The 27,594-nt window shown below is 39.9% G+C and overlaps 2 protein-coding genes across 12 annotated transcripts in view; one reads left to right on the forward strand and one right to left on the reverse strand.

The window, feature by feature from the left end:
• Positions 1-245: 245 nt before the first annotated feature.
• Positions 246-14,455, reverse strand: abhd3 (abhydrolase domain containing 3, phospholipase). The gene is made up of 9 exons (XM_074651597.1): positions 14,157-14,455; positions 12,483-12,646; positions 10,090-10,272; positions 7,004-7,049; positions 4,237-4,349; positions 3,637-3,810; positions 3,217-3,265; positions 2,957-3,122; positions 246-2,868 (listed from the first exon to the last, which is right to left on the reverse strand). Exons 1-9 carry the CDS (start codon positions 14,316-14,318, stop codon positions 2,684-2,686), a joined length of 1,242 nt encoding a protein of 413 aa, XP_074507698.1. The 5' UTR covers positions 14,319-14,455; the 3' UTR covers positions 246-2,683.
• A 3,471-nt stretch (positions 14,456-17,926) lies between these two features.
• mib1 (MIB E3 ubiquitin protein ligase 1) overlaps positions 17,927-27,594 on the forward strand; it is a 71,071-nt gene continuing 61,403 nt past the window's right edge. For all 11 annotated transcript variants that reach the window (XM_074651608.1, XM_074651613.1, XM_074651607.1 and 8 more), the window contains exons 1-3: positions 17,927-18,795; positions 20,271-20,442; positions 24,971-25,100. In XM_074651608.1, coding sequence (XP_074507709.1) covers positions 18,567-18,795; positions 20,271-20,442; positions 24,971-25,100 — 531 coding nt within the window. In that variant the 5' untranslated portion in view covers positions 17,927-18,566. The remainder of the gene's footprint in view (positions 18,796-20,270; positions 20,443-24,970; positions 25,101-27,594) is intronic.

Below are 27,594 nucleotides of genomic sequence, written 5' to 3' on the forward strand. Positions count from 1 at the left end.
AGAACTTCAAAAAATGGTCTTGAGACCGATCTCGAGTACTACAACACTCGTAAAACCCCATTGTTATAGACAGAGAAAGAAAGAAAGAAAGAAAGAAAGAAAGAAAGAAAGAAAGAAAGAAAGAAAGAAGGAAAGAAAGAAAACTGCTGACAATTGCAGTAAATTTTTCTAACCTGCCGTACACGGTCAGTCGGGCAATCCAATATTGAGTTAATACATTAAAAGCATTTGAGACAGCAGACAAATGGACCTAGACTCTGTTTAATAATTTATTAAATACAGCGTATTACACTCATGGTGATAATGTGCATATTATACTATAGAGACAATTTTTAAATTTAAAAATCTTATTGCTGCACACGTTAGACATGATGTTTCTTCTTTTTTTATGTATAGTGTACAAAATGAAATGCAGCCTCCTATGAAAAAACAAACAACATGTCCTTTGTGCTACAGAAGTGATGTTAAGGGTTCAGGACATGATGTGACACATGCTACTCAATGGACAACTTGGCAGAACAAAGAGACACCAAAATTCCACAGGAACAGGAAGTCAAAATCCTTCATGCAGTGCGTTACGGAAAATCTGGCCGCCAGTCACATCTGATCGTTCCATCGATGCCAACTCATACGCGGTAGCCAGCCACTTGATCATTGTTGGCGAAACGAAACCAAAAAGCGACTGACGACCAGGTTCCACTAACAATACTATGCATATTGTAAAGGAACATCCTTCAAACAACCAATATGTACACTCCTATGTGCGTTACTTCATTCACATCACTGTATCTAGCACCCTCAGACTTACTTACAGAACTAACCACCAACACCGTCACAAAGAAAACCTCATGGAATTTATATACTGCTCTGTTCGGCCTTTGGGATATACTTTCATATATCGTATGAAATGAAGTGCCTTGCATTAAGGAATTAGAGGCATGGTAGTATATCAACTAAAATAGTGCAATTTCACATTCCTTGTCATTAATGAGTTATTCGCCATATTATACATTTGTAGAACTATTTGGTGTGCGTAAAAGGTAGAATGTGTGAAAATAAAAGTGCATGCAGAAGGTTAAGGAAGGACAGGATCGACATTTTGGGAAATACGCTCATTCGCTTTCTTGCCGAGAGTTGGATGAGGAGATTGATACCACTTAAAGAAGACCTGTTATGTTCATTTTCAGGTTCATACTTGTATTTTGGGTTTCTACTAGAACATGTTAACATGCTTTAATGTTCAAAAAACGCTTTATTTTTCTCATACTGGCTGTGCTGCAGCACCTCGTTTCACCCTCTGCCTGAAACGCTCTGTTTGAGCCCAGTCTGCTCCTATTGGTCAGCTGGCCCACTCTGTTGTGATTGGTCAACCGAACCAAACTCTTCGGACTCCGCTCCAGCTCCGCTCTAACTAGCTTTGTTTGAGGGCCAAACTAGCCGTTAGGCAGGTATTAAGCAAATGTGTTACTTGGTGACATCACCATGTTATGGAACAAAAGGGGGACTTCAAGCGAGGCGTTTCAGGCAGTTCAGGAGCAGTGTTTTTTGGCATGGACTTTGGGCTTTGTAACTTTGCAGACCTTTTACATGCACAAAAAAAGATATAAGACACTAAAAGAAAGGGAAAAAGCGCAGAAAGCATAGTAGGTCCTCTTTAAATATGAGGCAGCCGGTGAGCTTAGCTTAGCTTAGCATAAAGACTGGAAGCAGTGGGAAACCAATAGTAAAAAAAATCTGTCTGCTCATAGGTGGATTTTGTCACCTGCTTCCAGTCTTTATGCTAAGCTAAGCTAATCGGCTAGCTTAGACATGAAAGTGGTATCAATCTTCGCATTTAACTCTCCGCAAGAACGCAAATAAGCGTATATCCCAAAATATCAAACTATTACCTTAAAGAAAAGAAAGAACCGTATGTCAACTGGTAAATAACATCTACCTTTAAACAAAGAAAATACAAACTAAAGGAGAATGATTGACAAAACAAATTTACACAGGAAGTATGAGTACATAAAGAAAATCCCTGAGGGCTAAAATCCTACTGATATAAGTACTAAAGGTTCAAGATGATTGGATTTTCATGTACAGTACTTGTGTTAACTTCAAAAGAAAATGATTGCACAAGGTAATCGCAGAATTTGTTAGCTAGCTAATGCAACTGACTGAGATGCGTTCATCTTTTCAACGGTGACATGAGCAGCTATGCTTCTTTTTTTTAATAAACATACCACTGACAGCGTGATTATATACAATGACTTGTTAGCTGCGTGGAATAAATAAATGAATGCGACACAAATGCTGCGATCAATAAGATGTGCCCTTCAAAATGAGAGAGAATGTTATTTTTTGCTTGTGGCGGGAGGAAGAATGGGACGGAGGGATGGAGGGCAACGATAAAAGAAGGTCAATGGAAGGAAGGAAGTAGGTAGAATAGGGTTAGGTAGAGAGGGAAGGAATGAAGGATGGATGGAATGCAGAGAAGGTGGGATGAAGGGCAAGAGTAAAAGAGGGAAAAAGGTCAAAGGAAGGAAGGTAGGAAGAAAAACAAGTAATAATTGACTGAGAAAAGGAGGGAATAAAGGATGGAATGCAACAAGGAAAGATGGATGAAAGAAACGATTAAAGGAAGGAAGGAAAGAAAGAAGAAAGGCATACGAGAGAGGAAGTCAAACTTTGTTAAGTTCTCTTATAAGGAGAGGTCTTGGAGTCCGCTGCCTTGTTCGATGACGGCCTTAGCAAACTGCTTGAAGACTCGGTCCATGTACGTGCTCCGTCGAGGCCACAGGCCCTCCAGGAAACCGATATGGCCGCCGTGACAGGTAATGAGAAGGGCCAGGTTGGGATTCTTCTTCACTGCCTCCACTGGAATGGCTGCAACGGAAACACAGGGTCCTGTTTGTCTTCTCCGGGGGACTAGATTTTCATTATTCATGCCATTAAAATGAGTTGTGCCACTCACCGTGAGACGGGGAAAAGACATCATCAGCAGCGTTCAGACACAGCATTGGCACCTGCACAGATTTCAGCCTGTGGACAGGACTGGCATCATGGTAGTAGTCGTCATTGGTAGGATAACCAAACATTATGGAAGTGAACCTCTCGTCAAACTCTCGAATGGTCTTTGCCTGTAGGGAGGGACCGAGTAGGATGATTAAAATTTAAACGTCTACGTTGTTGAATTAGCATTTACGGCTAAATGTCACTATAAATAATCCCAACCTTCATGACATGATCGATGTCGTAACACTTTTCCAGCACTGGTCTGTGTCTGCAGGGGGAGATTAAAAATAAAACTGTCACCGACAACTGTTAGGTGAAATGATTTGCATCTGAACATGTCCCTTGAATATGCTGACAAGGTTGTAACAGCATAATGAAACAGCAATCAAGCTCAGCTTTCCAAGTAGTACTACAAAAGCCTTACTGTGCATTTATATCACGCCCATGTTAATACACAGATTGGATTATATTGTGGGTATTATAATTGCAAAAACGTTGCCAGGCAGGCTTTTTTTTTTAAATATGGAACGCAAACCTTTGATTAACACATAAAAAACAAATACGTAAAACCCACTTATTCAAGCTTCCCTATAGCACTAGCAGTAAGTTAGCGGCCGCGTTAATCCCGCCCCGTCTGACCTGTGCACAGACGCTTGTAGGCAGCTGGTGAGGTAGGAGTTGAAGAGGAAACGGTCCAGGGGTTTTTCCAGCGAAGCGGTGCACTCGAACACATCCCAGCCTGCTGAGAAGACGACGACCCCTCTCAGACAGGTCTCCCGGCCTTTGCGCCCCAAGTAGTTGGCCAGCATCATCCTGAATACGGAGTGAGGGCGAGAGGACGGGACAGATGGGGGGAAAAACAGGGATTGGAACATGTTCCATTTCTAACCAATCCTTCATTTCTCATGGGATTAGTGCTGTGCAGTAAAAAACACCTTCTTTGGCATGCTGCATTAAACAACTGGGACCATAATAAAGCACTAATATAGCCCGACTGATACTGGATTTATATTAGTATATGTAAATGTGAAGTAAATGTGAGTTATGAGTAGTTTACTAATGCTGGATTATGTTATGTCTGGTGATTTCTGGGTATTGCAGTTCATATTTTTTAGTTTTCAAGTTTCCACTGAGTCACCGACCGATGTGTGAAGTGTGAAGATGTCTTGTACAGCTTTAAGTCACATTCTGAGATTTGTTAGCAGTGTCCAGTCAGATGGTAGTGAGTGGCTTCATTACCCGCCCATTGATACTCCAGCAGCCATGATTGGAGCAGCTTCATCAGTCCTCTGGATGTGCTCAATAACAGTCTCCAGATCCTCTGTGTTGGCTGCACAGTAGGTCCTCGGGGTCTGGGTGGGACGGGAAGACAACAGAGTCACTCTTTTCTTTCTGTCTCTCTATCTCTAGTCAATGTTAAGAGTTGAAGCATTATGCTTTTGGACCATATTGGGTGAATATTAAGAAACAAACTAAGTAAAAAACTATCTGAGACACACAGACATGACACAGGACAAAGAGTTTACAGATTAATATATAGCAGCAGACACAATCTCCCTGGGCGACATTTGTTATTGACAGGGAGAGATAGCAGCAAAGGAGGTGGACCTATAGAGTCTATCACTGTTAGGCTGCTCATGGTATTTTCCATCTTCAGGGAAGATCAGTTACTGTTTCCTGATGGGGCTGTACAGTGATGCAAGAAGCTCTGACAGAAGTCAAATAATATGATCCAAAAGGCATATTAAGCTAGAGCTGAAATAATTATAGTATTTTTTTTAACCAAAAATGCCAACTATTCACTGGTTCTAGCTTCTCAAATGTGACTATTTGACATTTTTCTTAGTCTTCTGCCAAAGTAAAGGGAATATCTCCGGGTTTTTGGCTGTTTTTTCAAACAAAACAAGATATTTAAAGACTCTGGAAAACTTAAACAAGGATTTTTCACTTTTGTCTAATGTTTTATTTAAGCATTTAGTCTGTAGAATAGGTGAAAAATAAGCGGAAAGGCTTCCAATCCTAGCTTTAAATTTGGACTGTTGGTTAGACAAAACAAGACATTTGAAGGCTTCACCTTGGGAAAATGAAACTAATCATTAGTCCTAAGCAGCCAACTTGATTCTCTACCTTTAAAATGTACAATAATTATGTAACAATTGGTAATTTCTGTTATTATGACTACTAGTGCAGTGCCCATTCAAAACGTGCCATTCAGAAGGTGCCGATTGCCTTGACCTACGGTGTTGCTGCTTGCTGCTTTCTCGAGAACCGCTCATCCAAACAACTTCACACTCGACACTGCTCTTCCTTCGGTCCTGAGCAATATGCCCATCAAGTGTGAAGTTGATTGGATGAACGGTTGTTGAGAAAATCTAAGGACATACAGACATACTGTACATACATACATACAAGCAGACAGAGAGTAAAGGTGTCAACAGCAGATTTTTATTTCTATGACCTACTGCATATAAATTAAATTGTTATTTTTGCAAGCCAAGAAAGGGTGACATCTGCCTCTAATGTCGTAAAGCTATGACTTTACAGCTTATCTTGAAAAAGATTATATTATCGTTGTTATCTATTCAGCCTATGATAGAGGTCAACAGTTCTATGATTTTTGGTTAAAAGGGTAGAATCCCTTTTCAACTTGAAACAGTTTGTCAGGCAGAGCAGGTTACTTAACATTATATAACAAAGCAGCTTGAACTCGAAGGAGCCTATTTAACAAGTCCAATTCCTCAGGATGCTGTCAACTCTTCAGCCCTTCATTAAGATTCAAGCAGAAACACGGGCAAAGCAAATTCCTGTTTTTCTACTCTCTAAAGGTTCCTCTAATAGGCCTGCACAACTTTTGGACTCTGCAGTGAAACAGCTAAACTTACAAACTAAATAATCACTTAACATATTTAAAAGAGAAACATAATACCAATAGTAAGGGGGAAATATTTGCACAGCAAAGCTACTCCACAGGAAAGGGTAACGTAATAGGCTTTTTACGAGGTCTAGAAATAGGGCACTCGCACTCAGGACAGTCTTTTGAGGCAGGGGGGCATCTTTCACACAGCGAGTCACTCTAAACTAAAGCGCTGGCCTATTTAAACAATGCACGATATTCACACTAAGTGGACACAGAGAAAACAATCACAGGGGCGTACAAATGCTACATCATTTGCATAGAACAGCACAACTCCCAAGTGAAATGAGGGAGAAAATCCCAGCCTTTCCACCACCACTTGGTACAGAGCCAAGGTTAGACAGTTTCAACTTTTAGCTGAGACAACTAAATTCTGGATATGACCTAGAATACATGTTTAAATCAAACTGACACTTTGCTTTAGTGTCGCTTTTACAATTTTTTTTGCAGCTGAGACAGAATACGACAAAGACAACAGCAGGTCACAGATCAGCCACTGGTTCAGATTTACACCCACTAAGAGGAACATTAGATTGATTGTGGGCAATCCCGGCCGGTAATGAAACACCATGTGTGCTATGAATGAGATCTCTGTACGGTAGTGATGGTGTGATTAGATCGGGGTGATACATTCATCCATAAAGAACGTGCCTCTGTTCCAAAGACGACATTAAAACACGGTGGGCTTGCTTTGTGCTATCAGTGCTCGGGCTCATTTTGTTGGCTAAATATACCCGGCCGGGTGTAAGAGGACAGATTAAGATAGGTGTCAGAACGGCACGTGCTCGGCGAGGTCATATTTCTGTGTATCGGCATTAAAATACAGTATCTGCCTGCAACTTAATCCCTGATGTGCAACAACATTGTCTGTGCAGCATCCGCTTAGGGCTCCCTGTGACACGTGTGGAATAGACGTGCTCTGTACTGGCTGAGTCTAGGAAAAGGACAACTCTACTGGGAAGCTGACGCACTGACAGCAGTCCTTTTTATCCCGTACACATGTCTGTCTTTCTGAATATGGACGAGACAAATGAAGACATGACATAACAAAGAATGATAGTTTAAAAACGATGACACACGTTAGATTCTTACCAGCAGCGTTTCACCGGAAACCCCTCTGTTGTTGAATACCACACATCTGAAATACACAAAACATATACTCTTATTAGGGCTGTCAATCGATTCAAATATTTAATCGCGATTAATCACGATTGTCCATGATTAAAAATAAATTGCACATTTTTTATCTGTTCAAAATGTACCTTAAAGAGGGATTTCTCAGGTATTTAATACTTTTATCAACATGGGAGTGACCAAATATTCTTGTTTTATGCAAATGTATGTATATATTTATTATTGAAAATCAATTTACAACAAAAAACAATGACAAATATTGTCCAGAAACCCTCACAGGTACTGCATTTAGCATAGAAAATATGCTCAAATCATAACATGGCAAACTGCAGCCCAACAGGCAACAACAGCTGTCAGTGTGTCAGTGTGCTGACTTGACTATGATTTGCCCCAAACTGCATGTGATTATCATAAAGTGGGCATATCTGTAAAGGGGAGACTTGTGGGTACCCATAGAAACCATTTTCGTTCACGTATCTTGAGGTCAGAGGTCAAGGGACCCCTTTGAAAATGGCCATGCCAGTTTTTCCTCGCCAAAATTTAGCACAAATTTTGAGCATTATTTAACCTCCTTCACGACAAGCTAGTATGACATGTTGCTACCAATGGATTCTTTAGGTTTTCTAGTTTCATATGATGCCAGTATCTTCACTCTAGCTTTAAAACTGAGCTCGCTACAACCTCTGACAGAACGATTGTGTTAATGCGTTAAATAAATTACTGGCGTTAAAACGATTTTGCGTTAACTTTGACAGCCCTAATTCTTATAAGTTATCAGTTTCCTAAATGATTCCATTAATCGCTTCATCTTAGATTGTAGCTGAAAGAAGTTCAGATAGAGCTGAAACGATTAGTCGATTAGTCTAGAAAATGAATCAGCAACTATTTTTGATGGTACCAGCTTATTAAAGGTGCTATTGATTACATTGATAACACTCAGCCACTAGATGTCACACTTTGTTAGAAGCCTTGTTAGAAGTGGGAACCAAACGTAATATTTTGGACCCGCTCATTTTTTTTTAATTATTAAAGGGACTGTTTGTAAAATCAGAAATTGCTTGTTAACAGCGACACCTGTGGCCGTTAAGTCAACGAAAGTCAGCGTCCTGTTGCTCGCACTCGCGCTTGTGCTCGCTCTACATAGACATGAACGAGCATCGATCAAAACAGTGAGGCAACACACGTCAGCTAAAACCACAATATCCCTCTATATTTCACCTGCTTGGCAGTAATGTTAGCTGACCAGACGAAGGTCTCTTCATGAATCAATGCTGATCCTAGTGTTGGCTTTTCCTGCTCAGCCTCCCGACAGCGGCTGAAGGGAACAGGGGAGACACCGGAGTTTTGGTCAGAGACGATAACGTAACTCGCTGCGGTGCCCCGTCACTTCACAAGACACGGGAAACCTCTGTTGGTCTGGAGGAGCTGCAGCATTTATTTCTGCACAAACGTCCACTTTCACTAGATATTCTCAGAGCTAAACTAACTCTTTTACAGTGTGTAGTGTGAGCGCATGCATGTGAGAGTGAAGTGAAAGAGCGAGAACGAGCGCGGTGTGTGAGTGAAGGCAGGCAGGCAGGCAGAGGAGCAGAGGAGCAGAGACTCCGGACCTGGAGACCAAAGCTACGGTCTCCCCTGCGTCCTCCGACTGCGGCCAACACTGTTTTGGTAGACGGGCTTCACTAGATATAACTTTGCGGTTTTGGTGCGTCCGTGTAGTTTGTGTTGGAGTCTTGTCTGAACAGCGTAGCCACACGCGAGCGCGCATGGGACAGCGACCCGCAATGATTTATACGTGTAAGAAGTTACAAACAATCCCTTTAATTCACAATCATAATAAAAAAAGATTTCGGCACCTTTCTAAAAGCTCTGCAGATATATTATTTAAAAAAAAAGAATTGTCTACATAAAATGTTCAAAAAATGTTTCTGCTTTACTTTTTTATACGATTGATGATGATATGAACTGAATATCTTTAAGTTTTCAACTCTTGGTCAGACGAAACATGCAATTTGAATATGTCATTTTAGAGCTCTGGGAAATTGTCATGGGCATTTTTCACAATTTTCTGTCATTTTATAGACAAAAAGATTAATTAGCTGGAAACAAGGAAATAATTGGCAGGTTAATCAATTATGAAAATATTTTTTAATTGCAGCCCTAAATTCAAGAGTTTGCTTTTTAACCAAAAGCATCTGTACAAGGAAGAAAAACATTTACCAACTCTAGTAAGCTTGTTTCTTTGTTGTCGCTACAAGTTACCGACTATGGAGCACGGTGGCCCAAATTCCTTTAAACAAAAGTTCCTTACTTAAAAAAAACTGAACTGGGAATATGATGAGACGTGCAGGGAGGCACAGCTGTGTGAAGAGCATTCTGTCTGTTCTGCAGAGCAAAGGCATCAGCATCCCTCCTCTCATCTATTACCTGGAGTCAGACCTGCTGTTACGGTCAGTGTAACTCAGCAGCAGGGTGGGCGAGAGGACGGGGAGGTGTGTGCATGGGGGGGGGTGTGCTTAAACACACACTGCAGCATAGACTCGGAAGCTGGTCTGGGCTAAGCTGCAAAGCTTGTACCGGGATAAGCTGTAATTCATTAAGCTACACAGACAGGGGTGAGGGGTGGAAGATGCTGAGTTTGCCATGCCTTCCCAAATCTGGGTGAAAGAATGAGTGCAGGGAACACGGAGGAAGGGCCTCTTGGAGAGAGGAGAAGAAGGGGGGAAAAACTGCAACCCTCTGCAACTCTTTCGAGCTTGTGCTACGTTTGGCGATTTACAAAAGCAACTCTTGACACAGAGCTTAGCTGCCCACTTTATTTGTGCACTTCACCTGAAATAACCCCTGGCACTCTTGCACGCGTTATATAAAAGCTACAAAATCATCACAAATGTTGGTGTCGGGTTTTACCTTTTAATCAATATTGGTGTGATTGCTGAGGTATTTGGACAAAATCACAAATTAGAGCATAAGGCAGAGAGAGTGCCCTGAATGTCTCACTCAGTGCTGGACCTCAGCCAGGCCGTCCAGCCAAGACCACCCACCTATAGCCCAGATCACGGCTCTGCTGGACCATGTGCAGGATGTAGGACTCTCGGCTGGTGCCGGTCAGACCCGGGAGGAGGAGGACTGTGGGCCTGGTGGCGGGGTCGGGATGAGAGAGGCTGTCGTCGTTGTCGAACCAGTCCAAAGAGATCTGTCCTCCATCTGCTGCCTTTATGAGCTCACTGCAGAGATGAGCGAGACACGCAACTCAGCAACAGACGGATATTATCTTCTTTATTATGTATCTCTATGTAGTGATTCATTTGTCTCAAGCATACACACAGGACAACACCGATAAGATCTGCTCAGTGAATGGTCATTAATATTGTTAAAGTTCTCTGGCTTCATTCTCCGCACAATTAATATTTTTTTCTGTTCAGTTCCAGGTGAAGCGACTTCTTCATTGCATCCATCACAAGTGCTCCCAAAGGGGAACTGGATATGTGAGAAGGACACTCACTTACAGCTGCCTCATTTCCCTTGTGATTATCTTGTCAGCGTGCTTTGCAACACACAGCAAAGTTAAGATAAGGAGGAGGGCATTGCACCAGTGGGCTCTTATAGTCAATCAATTTCTGGGCTATACAACCATAGCCTGGCAGATGAGGTCATTCAGTCCCAGCGCTAGTGCATTTTAAAACCCGCACTGCACACACACACACACACACACACACACACACACACACACACACACACACAGTCGCCGGTGAGCCAACTTGGCCGGCCGACCGGCGGTAACGACATCAGCATGAAATTACAGAACCGCCATGAAATATGCACCTGGAGCTAGACTTTAAAGTCAGTGAGGGCCAATCCAGAGTGACTGGCGTACACAGTGGGAGGGGACCTTGTGCTAATCCTTCGCTCGGACAATGAGATGAGTGGAATTTCACCCTGCAAATTTGATATGCCTCTATAAATCTAGACCTTTATACTTGCAAAATTAAAATGGTTTCACAATGATGTAATGACCTTCCTTCTTTTATATGTTCCTTCTGCACTGCAACAGGAAATAAAATGGGACACATTTGAAATGTTTACATATTTAAGCTTGCCAAATGGGACACCAAATCCTCCGCCATTGTCTGGTCGGTCAACTCTCGTTACTCTCGTCACGTGATAAGTGAAATCTGACTCCAGAGAAGTGAAAGCAGACACTTTCAGTTTATAATTGTAGCGTCTGTCGTCCGACAAAGTATTTATAACACACTGAGTATTTTCATTTTAATTCATTAATTTTTTGTTTTTTTATTTGATGAACGTGGGCGCTGATACGCGAAAATGAAAATGAAAATGAAAAAAAGGGGGTTAATTCTATGACAAAAAGCAAAGCGAGGGTGGGGGAAGGGGGCAAGTAATGTAAACGGCGTTTGCCCGAACACCGTGTAACACCGTGTAACACCGTGTAACAACGGTAACACCGGTAACACCGACTACCGCGGCAAACCTAATGTGAATGTTTATTGGGACAGACAAATGATGAGACACCAAAATCCAGTGATGAACAGTGCCTGTGCTGATTGATTTTAAATTAATCAATTTTAATTCTTGTTTAGGTTGCGGTTAATGTTTAGCTTTTATGTTAAAGGTGAACAAAGCAAAAGCTCAATTATAGGAATTTCTTTTTTCTTTCTCCAACCCCGAGTACCTGGCTGACAAACAACTCACGATTATATCTCATAATAACTACATGTACAATTTATACTGTATATTCACACACGTACACTTAGCCAAATATCATGGCAATGGAAATTAGGGAACGTCTGAATACATGAAACAAATTACGTGAGAATGTAATACGGATAAATCTGTTATAAATAGTAATAATGAAAAATAAGTCTCTCTTAATTCATTTTAATCTCCTGAATGTGTGCAGGGGGTAAGGAATGCAGTGGCAATTAATCTTCAACAGAATGTACATTGAGAGGGAGTAGGCTGGGCGGCCCGAGCCTGCATCGTGGCACAAAAGATCTCTTTCTCCTCTGAGCCTTTGAATCTTGGCTAAGAACAAGACTGGGTTTTTTTGTTTCCAGTTGTGAAACTGGGAAGAAAGAAATCAAGAAACAATGGCAGTTTCTCAGTGGCCAAGCAAATCTTTGAATGTTCTTAATAATGCTTTACACTGTGGCCATGGAACTTACTGCAGTGGCCTTTAAAACTGCCATTGTAAATGCACATGTACTGTACTATGTCAAAGGTGAACTTTCTAGTTTGCATGCTTCACACTTATCTCTATGACCTCTTTGACTGAAGCTGTTTTATGAGTTCAAACGCACATATTAACCAGGTGAAGCGTGTCTGCTTGCAAGGAGAAATAAATTCGTATAGTTGTGGGGAAACAAAAAAACTTGTGTGATGGATAATTAGTATGTCAGTAATAGCGAGGACTTACTTTCTGTAGACGACCCCCGGTTTGGCTGTGACAAAGGGTCTCAGCAGAGTCTGGATGCGGCTCTCCCAGCACCAAAAGGTGGGGTAGTAGGTTTCTGACACTACGGGACATTGCTCCCTCAGGAAGTGGTAGAACTTCTTACCCCCCGAGATGAGCTGTGGCTTCTGCAAAACACAGGCGAAAGAAGAGTGAAAATACAGGTTATATTATAGAGTCCAAAAAGTGACTTCTTTATTTTTTTGCAATAAATATGTTTTAAATATAAATATAAATAAATGTTGTAATAAAACATTGTATAGCTCTGAGCCATGTTTTGTTACATCATATGTTGTTAAAAAAAAGAAAAATCTAAATGATTGTCTTAAATTGCATAGCTTGTTGCATTGTTGTCTCTAAACTTAACTTCAAATCCTCTGATGCAGATCAGCAAAACAAAACCAAATAACACTTAAAATAGAGAAGATTTCATTTGTAATACATGAATAAGCATCCAACTGGTTGATACTGAAACACACGATCAACATGAACCTGCATTTAAGGTCTCTATTACACTTCAACATAATAATAATAATAAAAATTAGGCATGCATTAGCCCTGCAGTTGTACATTTTTAACAATATGGATTTGTTGCATAATTTAGTCTATTATAAATCATTCCACTGGAGGATATGTTGGGCTGACTGGCAATGTGGCATTAAATCCAGTTCATTTAAATGTGAATTCAAACAGATTAACATTTATTATTATATATAATATAATATGTATTATATTATATTATATTATATTGTGTTATATTATATTATATTATATTGCGTTATATTATATTATATTATATTGTGTTATATTATATTATATTATATTATATCATATCATGTTATGTTATATTATATTATATTATATTATATTGTGTTATATCATATTATGTCATATTATATTGTGGTATATTATATTATATCATATTATGTTATGTTATATTATATCATATTATATCATATTATACTATATTATATTGTGTTATATTATATTATATCATATTATGTCATATTATATTGCGTTATATTATATTATATTGTGTTATATTGAATTAATATTACAATTGTATCTAATATTAAATTCAAGTTCATGCATAAACATGCATTATTATTATTTGTATTATTATTATTATTATTATTATTATTATTACTACTACATAAAATCAACCCAGTGAGTGTGAGCCTCTGCCTGCTATGGCAACCTACCATGCATTATTACAGAAAACCTTCCCCCGGCATGTCTAGCTAACATCCAGCAACCGTGTAATGTTAGCCTATATACAGCTAACTGTAACCGTCCTGCTACGGATTGATTTTAATGTAGTTATATAACACATGGATGTAGATAATATTAATTTGAGGTAATAATATGCGCCATGAAAACGTGTGTCTTTATATCTTCCTGAGATGCATCAGCCCACATGTGCAGGCGCGTGTAACATACAGTAGGTTATAGCCCACCACAGCTGGACAGACAGATGCAACCTATAATAGAAACCTCCATCAGCAAAATGCACCGGTCGAGTATCATCAGTGATGGTGATGCTGCTGCTGCTCCATGAAAAGCACACACAGTGGTTTTATTATAGGGATATAGGGATATACTGTATATATAGGGATATAAAGCCTAAATTAACGTTACCTTGGCTACTGAGAGCAGATAGTAGCAGGTGTACGCTGCGCTAAAGCCCAGCACCAGAGACAGTCCGACTCCCGATCCGAATAGACCAACTTTCACCTGATTTTCCAGATAATGTGACAGATCCCTGGTCAAAATGTTGAAATTGAAGTCCAGAGAGATCATTGCAAGGTCCCTGTTTATCCCCCGTAGTGCAAGGACAAGCGGCCAGCTCGGTGGAAAGTCAGCTGTGTGTCTGTCTGCCTGCGAAGCCCACTGTGAAGGAGACAGTCAAGGGGACCTGATGTGGTGGAGATATTTATATATATTTATATAAGTACACGTATCAACGGAGAGGTGGCGCTCTTTAACCAGATATCAGTGGAGCCGCTCACAAACTAGTCAGTCAGTCAGTCTGTCTGTCGCCTCCTGCAGGCTGCAGAGGGGATGTGCACCATGCGGCGCTGCAGTCTCAGCATCTGTACTGTCTTCAGTGGGGATAATATATATATATATATGTATATATATATACTATGCAAGACAGCTTCCTGTTAAGTAAATTTCCCAGATCTTTTTAGTTTTTGTATGTTTGTATTCAGAAGGCTATATTCACTTGATACAAAGTGCAGATTGATAGAAAAGTCTGTTTTGCAGCTGACTTTCAAATTTCAGAATTTAAAGCTTCGACTCTGCAGAAAGCGTTGTAATTGCATGTATGATGAACATAGATAATGAACATTTTTGACTACGTTACTATGCAAGACAGCCTCCTGTTAAATACAAAGGACTCATAAGTGTGTCCCAGAAGTTACTAATCATATAATAATATGAAGAATAACACCAGACATGTTTAGCCCAGTGTTTCCACTTCATTCCGTCGCAGCAGGGTGCTACAGCAGTCTCTTGTGCTTAGGGCTGGGCAATAATTCAATATGATAATTTATCTTTTTACAAAGGAATCGTATCATGATGAAGTTATATATCGAGATATCATGATACACTATTACGTCATCTAAATTGATAATAACAAGCACACACTAACTCAAATTGATCAGAAAATCTGAATTGATTAGAATTCTGCTTATGGGAATACCACAATGCAGTTAAATCAAACTATTGTCTTACTGTGATTACTCTGTATTTGTGTGCATGCATATATATATAATATAACTCAACCACAGACAATTAAATAGATACTTGCAAAGACAGCATGAACATCACTGAACACCTTCAGCTTCTGGAAAAAAAGGGATCATGTATTTACTGCAGTGGAAACTTCTGCACACAGTGTAACTGAATTAACAACAACCAGGCAAAGCAGGCTAACTATAACTGCCCCAGGGGGCTACAGACCCACAGGGGGCCCCAAAGACTCAAGGTTGTGGCAATTAGTTTGTGGTAATTTAATTAACGGAGAATGTAAAGCACATTATAAACTGAAATGATTGGTGCCTTAAGGCAACACCTGTATTTTTTTACCTATCTTAAGGACCCCATCTTGTAGAGAAGAGCCCTGAGTTGAAATCTATGTTTGAGGCCTTTTTTTTTTATTATTATTTCAGTTCATATTGGCCTTATATAGTGTATTTTACACATGCATTTTTTTCTTAACACTTACAAAATGCACACAGTGCGGAAAAACGTGGTCATGTGGGCTAATCTTTTTATTTTTATTTTTGAATTGGAAGAACATTGCAAGGAATATAAATCACAGAGCAAATGAGTAGCCTTCTATTTTTTCATCCATTTTCCAGTAAGAAAAATAAAGGAAATAACCAATATCACACTAATGGCAACAGTTACAACAAGACTTAAAGCAGCAGTGACACCAAAATTAGTGAAACACTACGCACATGAAATAATAGATCACATACACTATACACATATACAGACAAAATAAATAAAAATACATAAAGTAATTTATTTTTTTTGAATGGCAATTAGTTTGTGGTAACTTAATTAACTATACAACACCTGTATTATTATTATCTAATCTTGGAGCCACATCTTGTAGAGAAAAGCCCTGAGTTCAAATCTTTTATGGCCTTTTTTAAATTTCAGTTCATATTTGCCTTATATGGTGAATTGTACTAGGTAAATTGCTGCTAATAAGCTACTTACACAATGCACAGAGAGTGGAAAAAAATGGGGCCCTATAGTGTGCTATTCTAATCAAGGCCCACCATGGTTTGTCTGATTTCAAAATGAGTCTACAATAAACGTGTTTTGGTATTATCAGATTATAACATATGCAGTATCTGGTGAGTCTGATATGACTTAAAACAACATGTAAATGGAGTTAACATCGGATCGTGAGGAAAGGATTAATAAAATGTGGCAAATTTTAGGTTGACGCTAGATATGGATGAAAATACAAGTGGCCTTGTCAACCTCATCTTCTGGACTTTGGAGTCACTGGGTAAACATACTTCAAATCATTGTAACATCCCTGGAGTATTTATTATTGGACTTAATATTCTTCGTTGAATAATGCTTCTGTATTCTATCTGTGTATGGAGTTTTGATGTGTCACTGAAAAAGTTACAGACTTCAACTTAACAAGTTGTTGATTATGATCAATTAATACAAAATTTAAATAAAGATAATCTAATATGCCAATTAATCGATTAATAACAATGAATAACTTCATCAGTAAAATTAATTACATTGCCTTTAAATGAGAGAAAAATATTCCATTCACTAATACCAGCTGGTGGCTTTTGACATACTCCGGCTGCTGCTATTTCTTCTCTGTGGGCCGGATCTGATTTAATTCTGAGTATTTGAATTAATGTCAGCAGCCATCAGGTCAGACAGTCATAATGACACCACTATAAATCCACTGTAGACAATATATCTAGTGTGTATGCTTGGATGCAGAGTAAATTCATTCTTAAGTATAAGGTGGTATGTATTTAATAAATTAATTAGATAATCAGTGTCGGTTTTGTATATGTTCCCACGACTAGACAAAAAAAAACATATATATTTTTTTGTACTATAATATACAGTACAATAATAATAATAATAATAATAATAATAATAATCTTTATTTGTATAGCACCTTTCTAAACATAGTTTCAAAGTGCTTGCACAGATACAATGAAATACAGACAAAATAAAAACAACAATAAAAATAAAAAACATAAAGACCAAATGAGACAACTAAAACCCGTAACCAGTGGTATCAAAACAATAAGTTACTACACATAAGCCAAAAGAGGACAATATAAGGTGTGGGAAAAGGTGCACCAAGCTGTTACCTTATGGAGTTAAAAAAGCCTTTTTATAAAAATGGGTTTTTAAAAGAGATTTAAAATTGCGAGTAGAGCTGAGGTACAACCTGTAGAGCCAAGTCAGAGGACCTCAGGTTAGACGGTGGCACATAGGGTGTAAGGAGCTCAGTGATGTAGCTTGGTGACAAACCATGCAGAGCTTTAAAAGTTAATAATAAAATCTTAAAATCAATTCTAAATTTGACAGGCAACCAGCGAAGTGCAGCTAAAACTGAAGTGATGTGCTCAAATCTCCTCGTACCCATACCCAATGATTGTTTGTGATTAATTTGGTGTGTGTAGCCTACTTGTCTGTGCAAATCAAGACATTTATAAGAGTTTAAATTATTGTTCTGATTGGCAGACTATTTAACAATAACAATTCACAAATATCTGTCTGTATTATGATTTTTTTATTATCAACACACAGAGCTGAACAGGTGCTTGCACATTGCAGATGCTGCGCATGCGCATCATCTGGATTTCGGGCTTGTTTTCCCCCAGCCTCGCGTCGTCTTCGGGTTTTGTCGGCTATCTCCGGAGCTAGTTGTTGCTCAGCAGTCTGGTCTGAGGGTCTGAAACGATGATTGACAATAATGGCGACGCGTTTATTCTGAGTTGACTCCTCCAGGGAACCATCTCTGGGCTGACAAAGGGGAACACCTTTGGATGGGATTTTCATCACCTCAGACAACAACAACAATAATAAGGACAAAGGACTACATTTACCTTCAACAGAGAAAAGGACTTGCTAGCCAGGAGAGGTTTTATCTTGCTAGGTAGCTTAGCAACTCGGCTCTGCTAGCTTGTGCTAAGTTGAAGAGGAGGCAGTGTTCTGTGTGGAGGAGAGTGGAGCTGTTTTTTGACACTTGCTGTGCTTTTTCGGGTGACATTAGTCTCTCAAATGCAACACCAGAGGAGGCGCTAGGGTGTAGTTAAGGTTAGCTTTGTGGGATAGTTTCTGTAGGAGCCTCCTTAGGTAGCTAACTGAGCTACTGAGCTAGCAGGCTAGCTTTGTGGATTGTTCCAGTCTCTTTCCTGTTAGGACTTGCTCACACTTTGCATTTGGAAACCGACTCCTAGCTGGCAAAGAGCTGCTAGCTTTTTTTTGAACTTGTTGTTTTTGGTGTTTTTGCACATCCCCTTTTTTTTTGTAAACATGACTACCGGCAGGAATAACCGAGCTATGATGGAGGGAGTCGGAGCCAGAGTCGTCCGCGGACCTGACTGGAAGTGGGGCAAGCAGGATGGAGGAGAGGGACATGTCGGCACCGTGAGGAGTTTTGAAAGTCCAGAGGAGGTGGTGGTCGTCTGGGATAATGGGACTGCTGCTAACTACCGGTGCTCTGGGGCTTACGACGTGAGGATATTAGACAGTGCTCCAACAGGTAACTTTTACAATCAGTTGATTTTGTTTGCACAAGACTTTTCATTTAGTAATGTCTTTCAATGCAAAATAGGTTTGCTTTAACATACAAGATGCTGGTCCCCTTTTGTTGGCCTTTTAGTGAGTGCAGGCATGAGATTGTTGTTGCTGTAATTAAAAGCTAAGATTACAATGGTAAGGCAAAGTCTCTGCCATTCAAAATAATTGGAAACTTTTCAGTGTTCAACACCACCTGTTCATCAAGGCCCATGATCTCAGCTGACTCTTCCTACACAGCACTCTTTCTGAAAGGCGCTATATAAGTCAATCAGTTGATTTTGTTTACCCAAGACTTTCATACTCATTTAAAGACAAGTAGTGTCTTTCAAAGACATATTTGAAATAAATTCAAATATGTTTATTAAGAAGCATGTGCATGTTAGTGATACAGACTTCTGTGGGGTGTGTATCATGCTTCATTTTTTATATATATATCAACAAAAACAGACAATACTAGGAGCTAAGGGCAAACGAAAATGGAGACAAGCAAATACAAAGAACATAAGTACTGAAAGGAGAACAAAACAAACCAAATAATAAATAAATAAATAAAACACAAACAACACCCTAGGGCACACAAATCAGGGACACATTGGCGACATACAGTATATACATAAACATGTGTTGGCCTTTGTGTGAGTGCAGGAATGAGATTGATCCAGACAAGTTGATGCTGTAATTAAAAGTTTAGATTACAGTGGTAAGGCAAAATATCTGCCATTCAAAATAATTGAAGAAACTTTCAGCGTATATGTATAAAAATGTATAAATTTAAATACGTCCTGTCTGAACAGATGTATGTCACAGACAGCACTGGTGTACAAGATATGCAAATAAGCTTTGGGAGATATGATTTCAAATTTGCACATTGAGAGGAAAACATTTATCAACATTATACACATATATATCAGTAGGATGTACTGATGTAAGCATGGACATATAAAGATTAAGGATCACTTCACCATTGTTTAGCTTCATCTGTCTGCACTTGTCATAGTATTACATGCCAACACAGTTACACTTTTCAGCATGTATCCCATTCATTTAAGTTCTTTATATATTCACCTGGTGATGTAGTCATGGGATGAGGAGCGGCTGAGTTTTTGATAGTTCTTTATACATGTTTCTGAAGTATCAACAGCATCTTGAGAAGAGAGTGATTTAAAGACCGTAACGCCAAAATGAGTATAGCTGTTCTCACATTAACAGGTGTCAGATTTTGTGAGAATGAATATAGGGAATATGGACAAATTTCATAGTGCACACAATTATGTCAAACTATGTAAAATACAGTGTTCAGATTGCATATTGACATTTTTTTTCTTCTTTTTTATGCACAGCTAGTATACATATTGTTGATAACAACTGATATACAATGTAATATCATACAATATACAACCCCAATGTATTAATGTTGACCAATACTGCCCCCCCCAGGCATCAAGCATGATGGAACCATGTGTGACACCTGCCGTCAACAGCCCATCATTGGTATTCGCTGGAAATGTGCTGAGTGCACCAATTACGACCTTTGCACAACCTGTTACCATGGAGACAAGCATCACCTGAGACACCGCTTCTACAGGATCACCACCCCAGGCAGTGAGAGGTTAGTTAGCCCAACATTTGCCAGTGTTGTGCCTCATCTTTAGACCCACCATTGATAAAATAGACACAAGGTAGCCAGGTAATCCATGCACTTCATTGTGATTGGTTGGCCTACCCTTTTACTCCCTGGCTTTATGTGTGTGTGTGTGTGTGACATTTGAGAAGTCTTTTGTGCGCCCTGCCTCTCAGACAGAATCTATCTCTATGCTTCCAGCCCTCAGTTGCCAGGCAACAATTCAGCCTTGTTTTAAGATCCAGCCGTACCTTTTTAAAAATTATAGTAATGCAGCGCTTCCCATTTGTGGAATTTATTTGAGTAAATTTCCCAGATCTTTTTAGTTTTTGTATGTTTGTATTTAGAAGGCTATATTCACTTGATACAAAGTGCAGATTGATAGAAAAGTCTGTTTTGCAGCTGACTTTCAAATTTCAGAATTTAAAGCTTCGACTCTGCAGAAAGCGTTGTAATTGCATGTATGATGAACATAGATAATGAACATTTATGACTACATTACTATGCAAGACAGCCTCCTGTTAAATACAAAGGACTTATAAGTGTGTCCCAGAAGTTACTAATCATATAATAATATGAAGAATAACACTAGACATGTTTAGCCCAGTGTTTCCACTTCATTCAGTCGCAGCAGGGTGCTACAGCAGTCTCTTGTGCTTAGGGCTGGGCAATAATTCAATATGATAATCTATCATTTTTCAAAGGAATCGTATCCTGATGAAATTATATATTGTGATATCATGATACACTATTACGTCATCTAAATTGATAATAACAAGCACACACTAACTTAAATTGCTCAGAAAATCTGAATTGATAAGAATTCTGCTTATGGGAATACCACAGTGCAGTTAAATCAAACTATTGTCTTACTGTGATTACTCTGTATTTGTGTGCATGCATAAACAGTCAGTGTATAGCTAGAAATATTTATTCATTTTTCTCTGTAATTCACTTGAACCTGTTACGTTCATTTTGCACTAATTAAATTAGAAAATACTCAGTACTTTTCATTTGGCAAGTATTTAATCCACACAGGAGTATACAAAAATAAGCTTTACCATGTTGTTATTTCATATAGACTATTTATTTATTGAATTACCAGAAAACATGCTATATCATGATATATGCCATTATCAAAATATGAAATTACTTATATCAATATATTGCCCAGCCCTACCTGTGTTTAATATTGCTTAACTTATCACTATTTTCCTGGAGCGAAGTTCTGTCACTCAAATGGCATTATCACAGCCGGAGACCGATTGTTTTTCTCTTTCTCTTCATGTCGATGTGTAAAACTACAATTTGTATGAACTCTGCACTTCCTGCATGTATCTGGCAATTGATTCATTTTAGTGTGAAGGTGTTTTGCAGTGAAGACAGCGGTAGGTTCACTGTCAAGCGTTCTCAGGAAGTGTTGACATTGTCAGCAAGACATTAGCTAGACTTACCAAAAGTTGACTAATTAAAAGTTTACCTAAAAGTAAAAATTAGTTTTTAGTCAGGACAATGGAAGTTGGCTCAGAACCTTTACAGTTTGGGCAGTCTAGGGCATGAACATTGGTAATCAGACCGAAGGATCTGAGCAAAATACCATTCTTACATGAGGTAGTACTGTGTGTGTGTGTGTGTGTGTGTGTGTGTGTGTGTGTGTGTGTGTGTGTGTGTGTGTGTGTGTGTGTGTGTGTGTGTGTGTGTGTGTGTGTGTGTGTGTGTGTGTGTGTGTGTGTGTGTGTGTGTATACACTCAGGTCTTATGGTAAAAAATCACAGAACGTTTCATGTGGAAACAATGTTTTAGGTGTGGTGGTGTGTGGAAAGTGCAAACATTGCTACCAATTAATTCATGTACAGACAAGATGAAGTCAAATTGTTGGAGGCAGCATTACTCTGTGCATTCAAAGATGCTCTACATGGAGATTAATGTAGCTCATGTGTTGTAGGAAAAACAAGCAATCAAATCAGTCACTGATTTGACTTAAAGTTGTATTATTTCGACTTGTTTGTGAGCATGCACACAGTCACTAAATTCCACAACTTGCATTTGATTGTGTTATCACACAGACTGTCAGTACTGCGATGATGCTTCATCCATTTCAGGCCTATTTCAGCCAAATCCCATAGTTTAGTAAATGAACACATGGCCCAACAGCTGGCAGCCTTTTCAACTGAGTACGACTTCATTTCCCCCGAGACAGACATTGCATAATGCACAATGGGTGCTGGGGGTCTCCCCAGCTCAAACTGCTCCGGCGGCGTAGTGGGGTGTTTTGTTACACCACATTAGATTCTGTCGCTAACCGCCGAAGAGGGAGTGGTTAGGGGCCACAAGCGGTTTGCATTGGTTAGACCTGCACCGTCCAGCTGTCGCGTCTACGATCAAGGCTCACACTTGTTTGATGGTTAGAGCTCAGCTGTTAATTGCTTTTACCATTTCATTGGTTAGGCTCGTAGCTAAGCTGGAGTTTAGACTGCATTATAGTGATATCAAAATGTAAAACAAAAATTTGACTGCTTAACCACTGGCTTTTCATTTGCATTTGCAGCGCCATGATTGTTGGGTATGGATGAAAAGAGAATTGTCAGTGACGTGTGAATGCCATGAGATTACAAAAAATTATTGTTATTCATGATGTTACAACATGACACCTGCCACTCAGTGATGCAAAGCGTGCTCCTTGAATTTAACTACATGGAAATACCATTCCTAAAGGCAGTAGAAAGTCACAATTCACTTTGATCTCCAGAAAGCTGCCACTGCGAAATGGTGTGTTTGTGATTTCAAAGAACTGCAAAGATATAGGTCAGTAGTGATGTGTTGCTTACAACTCTGACACATACAGTATTTCTGGTTTGATTTGTTTTGCTATCATCAAACATCAGCTGCCCTATGCTGAGACAGTTGAGGTTTGTCAGCGACTGCATGGTTGAAACAGCAGATTAGAAGCTGTTAAGGCCAAACGCTCACAGTAAGATTTTTCATCTGTGTCGACCAAAAATCAGTCAAGTGCGTCTAAACATTTTCATTGGTCCCACCGGTGTGTCTGACATTTAGCAAGACGGTCTCTGTGTGTGTATGTGCGAAACCATGCCCTGTACTCCTACTCTAGCAATATCATATATATGCTGCGGTGCCCGTTACACCTGTCTCAGCCGACATCATAGGTGGAGGTAACTGCTCCACCACCTGTCTCCCCTGCTGTCCCCGGTAAAATGCCTAATCCTGATCAGAGACGCTGGATTAATTTCAGAAGTGGAGATGGGGGGAAAAAGTGTGTGTGTGTGACACTGTAGGATACATTTAATAACACAATGCAACTTTACCGCTAATTTCTTCTCTGCTCAGATGATCGCCAAACAGCTGATCTGCTCTGAGCGCATCCCTCTCTCTGTCGCTCGCCCACTCTCGCTATGCACTCATTACGCTCCTCCTATACAATACAAACTTAGCATGTTAACGTGGATTTCACTTAAACACGGCCATGGGCATTTTCACACAGTAGTACTGCGAGCCTCAAATCGTGCGTGGCGAGGCATTTCACACGTTTTTTTCTTCATCTACTATTGTTCGCAATGTGGGACAGGGGCGTAAAGTGGGGGGCCAATGGCCCCTTGAACCTCCCACTTCAAGCTGGGGTGTAAGTATATATCGAAAATATCGATTATCGCAACATTATATTTTGTGATACTGTATCGATTCTCAAAAGCACTATTGATTTTTAATTAATAGTTTACATGCAAAGATGAACTCTGTCAATACTTTATTTAATTTGCAAAGAGATGGGCCCTCAGGATGTTACAGGGACTGTGATAAATGCAAATGCAGATCCCACTGTTTTGATTGCAAGTTTAATCTGATTGTATTCATATGGCGATGTGTTTTTTATACTATGAAATTTTTCCTAAAATTAGATTTAAAAAATCAAACTATATCGCCTTTCTTACAGTCTCGCAATATATTGAATTGTAACCCCTGTATCATGATACGTATCATATCACAAGATTCTTGCCAATACACTGCCCTACTTCCAGCGCCCTTCTGATCCAACGGAGATGGTCTCATCTGACTTAAAAAACATAAATGTGCATCTTTATTCCTGTTAATCATTTACATGATGTGTTAAGAAATTACCAGTGTGTGTGTGTGTGTGTGTGTGTGTGTGTGGGAACTGACAAAAAAGTAATGCTTAAAATGTATTACATTTTGGGTGCACCTAAATGCAAAAGTTGGGTGCACCAGTGCAACCAATGTAAAATGTCAGTCTGGAGCCATGCCCATTTGCTGAAAGTAATTTACACCATGACTCCAGAGCAGTGGGCACACAAGGAAGGGCTGTTGAGGACATGAAGTAGCAGGAGGGAGGCAATAGCATCCCCTCTGCAATGCATATTTGCTAATAATTGGATCCATGTAAACAGAGTAAACACCTGCTGTTGAATACTCTGACAGTGTCACATGAGTGATTAAAGCTTAACCCAAATGAAAATCATTTTCTCTGTTTTTATCCGAGCAGAGTTCTTCTGGAATCACGTCGCAAGTCGAAGAAAATCACAGCCAGAGGGATTTTCACTGGTGGCCGGGTGGTGAGAGGAGTGGACTGGCAGTGGGAAGACCAAGATGGAGGCAACGGAAGGAGAGGAAAGGTAGGGTAGCTCCCAAGACTCTGCCCATTTTTTTCCCCCACAGACCAACAGTTCTGTAATTATGTACATCATATAGATGAGATCAGTGAGCACTGAGGCCAATAAGACATCGACTCCAGTAAGTCAGTCACCTTCTTGGGCCAGTGCTCGAAAGATGTTTCTGGTTTTACTATTTCTCATGTAGTGAAAAGCATGGGATCTTTACCACTTTTCTTTTTTACAAATACGTCTCTACATCACATGAGGGCTTGAGGTATAAGGTACAAGTGTAGAGATATCTTAATGTTTTTTGCTGAATGAACATGACTGCTAAATGATTCAGTTCCAAAAATGCAGGCAAACTCCGCTTTTTGTTATAACTTCAAAGCTGCACAATTAAGTGGATAATACATCCCTGGAGATAAGGCAGCCTTGGTGAGCCTGACAGAGGCCATCATCACAACCACATGTGTGCCACTGAATGGAGCATGACCACCCCTAAGGGCTGCATAGAAGGATCCCTTGCCTTAAACAATCTCAGGGAGGAAAAAACAAACTGGCATCTCAGGATATGATGTGATTTGAAATGTGCAGGAGCCTCAACCAAAACAGGAAGGGCACTGCCTGACTCAACATGTCTGTAGCATGGACATGTTACAGGCAAGCGAGAACACAATCCAGTCCAGTTCAGTCCTCTGGTGCCTAGCTAGGTGTGCAGCATTATGCTGAAGTTGAAGATAACTATATTGTTTTGTTCTGCAGCCTTTAAGGTCATTAAAAATATATCTCTTATCTTCAATCCACTGTAATGGATACTACAATAACCTTCCATCCATCCATCCAATTTCTTCCGCTTATCCGGGGCTGGGTCTCGGGGGCAGCAGGCTTAACAAGTTATTCCAGACGTCCCTCTCGCCAGCATCGTTTTTCAAGTCTTCCTGGGGGACCCCGTGGCATTCCCAGGCCAGACGAGATATATAATCTCTCTAGCATGTTCTGGGTCTAACCCCTGGGCCTCTTACCAGTTGGACGTGCCCAGAAAACCTCTTAAGGCGTCCAGGAGGCGTCCTGATCAGATGCCCGAACCACCTCAGCTGGCCCCTTTCAACGCAAAGGAGCAGCGTCTCTACTCCGAGCTCCCTCCGGATCTCTAAGTCTGAGCCCAGCCACCCTACAAAGGAAACTCATTTCCGCCGCTTGTATCCGCGATCTCATTCTTACGGTCACTACCCACAGCTCATGACCATAGGTGAGGGTTGGAACGTAGATGGACCGGTAAATCGAAGAGCTTTGCCTTCTGGCTCAGCTCCCTCTTCACCACAATGGTCCGGTACAGCGCCCGCATAACTGCAGACTCCGCATCGAACCGCCTGTTCATCTCCCACTCCATTTTTTCCCTCACTCGTGAACAAGGCCCCGAGTGTCTCACTCCCATGTCGGGGGGTGAAATCCACCGTTTTCCAGCAGAGAACTATGGCCTCAGACTTGGATGTACTGGCTCTCATCCCGACCACTACAATAACCAAAATCAATATATTGTCTCATATCACTGCGTCAGTAATATATTGATATCAGCCACCTTTAGCTGGGGTGAAGAGTTACAAATCAGTGAAAGTAAAGATTGCAAATTGCAGATCCCACTGTTCTGATTGCATAAAAAAAGTAAACTTTCATTTTCACGTCATGTTTTTCAAATCACAGTTTATCATCTTACTTACAGTATCGCAATATATTGAAGTATTGCAACCCTATATCATGATACATGTCGTATCGCTAGATCCTTGCCAATACACAGCACAACTCAGCACAATTTTCCTTAAGTGAAGAATACTAAGTTAGCCCTGTTGTTAAACTTCAGCAGCTATAGCCAATAATCCAGATTTAGTGGAAAATATAGTCTGATGAGTGTCGCAATGTGTTGGAAAATGATCAAAATATGATAGTAACTTTGTATGATGAAAGGAGGTAGTAGAACGCGCCACTGAAATACCTTTACTCCTTGGTTTAATTCCACAGATTCCTTTTTATCTTAACTGAGGCTATAAACAGACTTCCTTGCTGCAGGTTATTCCAGGCTTAAACACATTATTAGAAAGTAATGCAATGGCTGATGAGGTTGCATTTGTTTAGCACACTCTATTTAGATTTATACTGTAAATGTGCTGTAAAGTGCTTGTATTTTGACTCTGGTCCAGACCCAAGAGTGTTCAATTTAAGAGTCCCTCCAGGCAATTTAAGACTTCATTTTGCTGTGTTATTTAATGGCATATCTCATTACAGTTTTATGATGCTGTAAGCAATATGCTCTCAAGAAAACTGCTATTGCATGTCCTGCAGCTTAGATGTTCCGTTAGTTTAGCATGAATATTACCTCCCGAGGCCCATTAATCAATTACCTCTGTAAGGGGCCTGGAAATAATTTAACTATTTGATTTCTGTATTTACTTAAGGCACAGCTTTTAATTAAAGAATTAATTTACTCCGATACAGCTCTTCTCTTGACACTTTCTAAACG

This window comes from Sebastes fasciatus, chromosome 11 (assembly GCF_043250625.1).
Source record: "Sebastes fasciatus isolate fSebFas1 chromosome 11, fSebFas1.pri, whole genome shotgun sequence".
Taxonomy (NCBI): Eukaryota; Metazoa; Chordata; class Actinopteri; order Perciformes; family Sebastidae; genus Sebastes; species Sebastes fasciatus.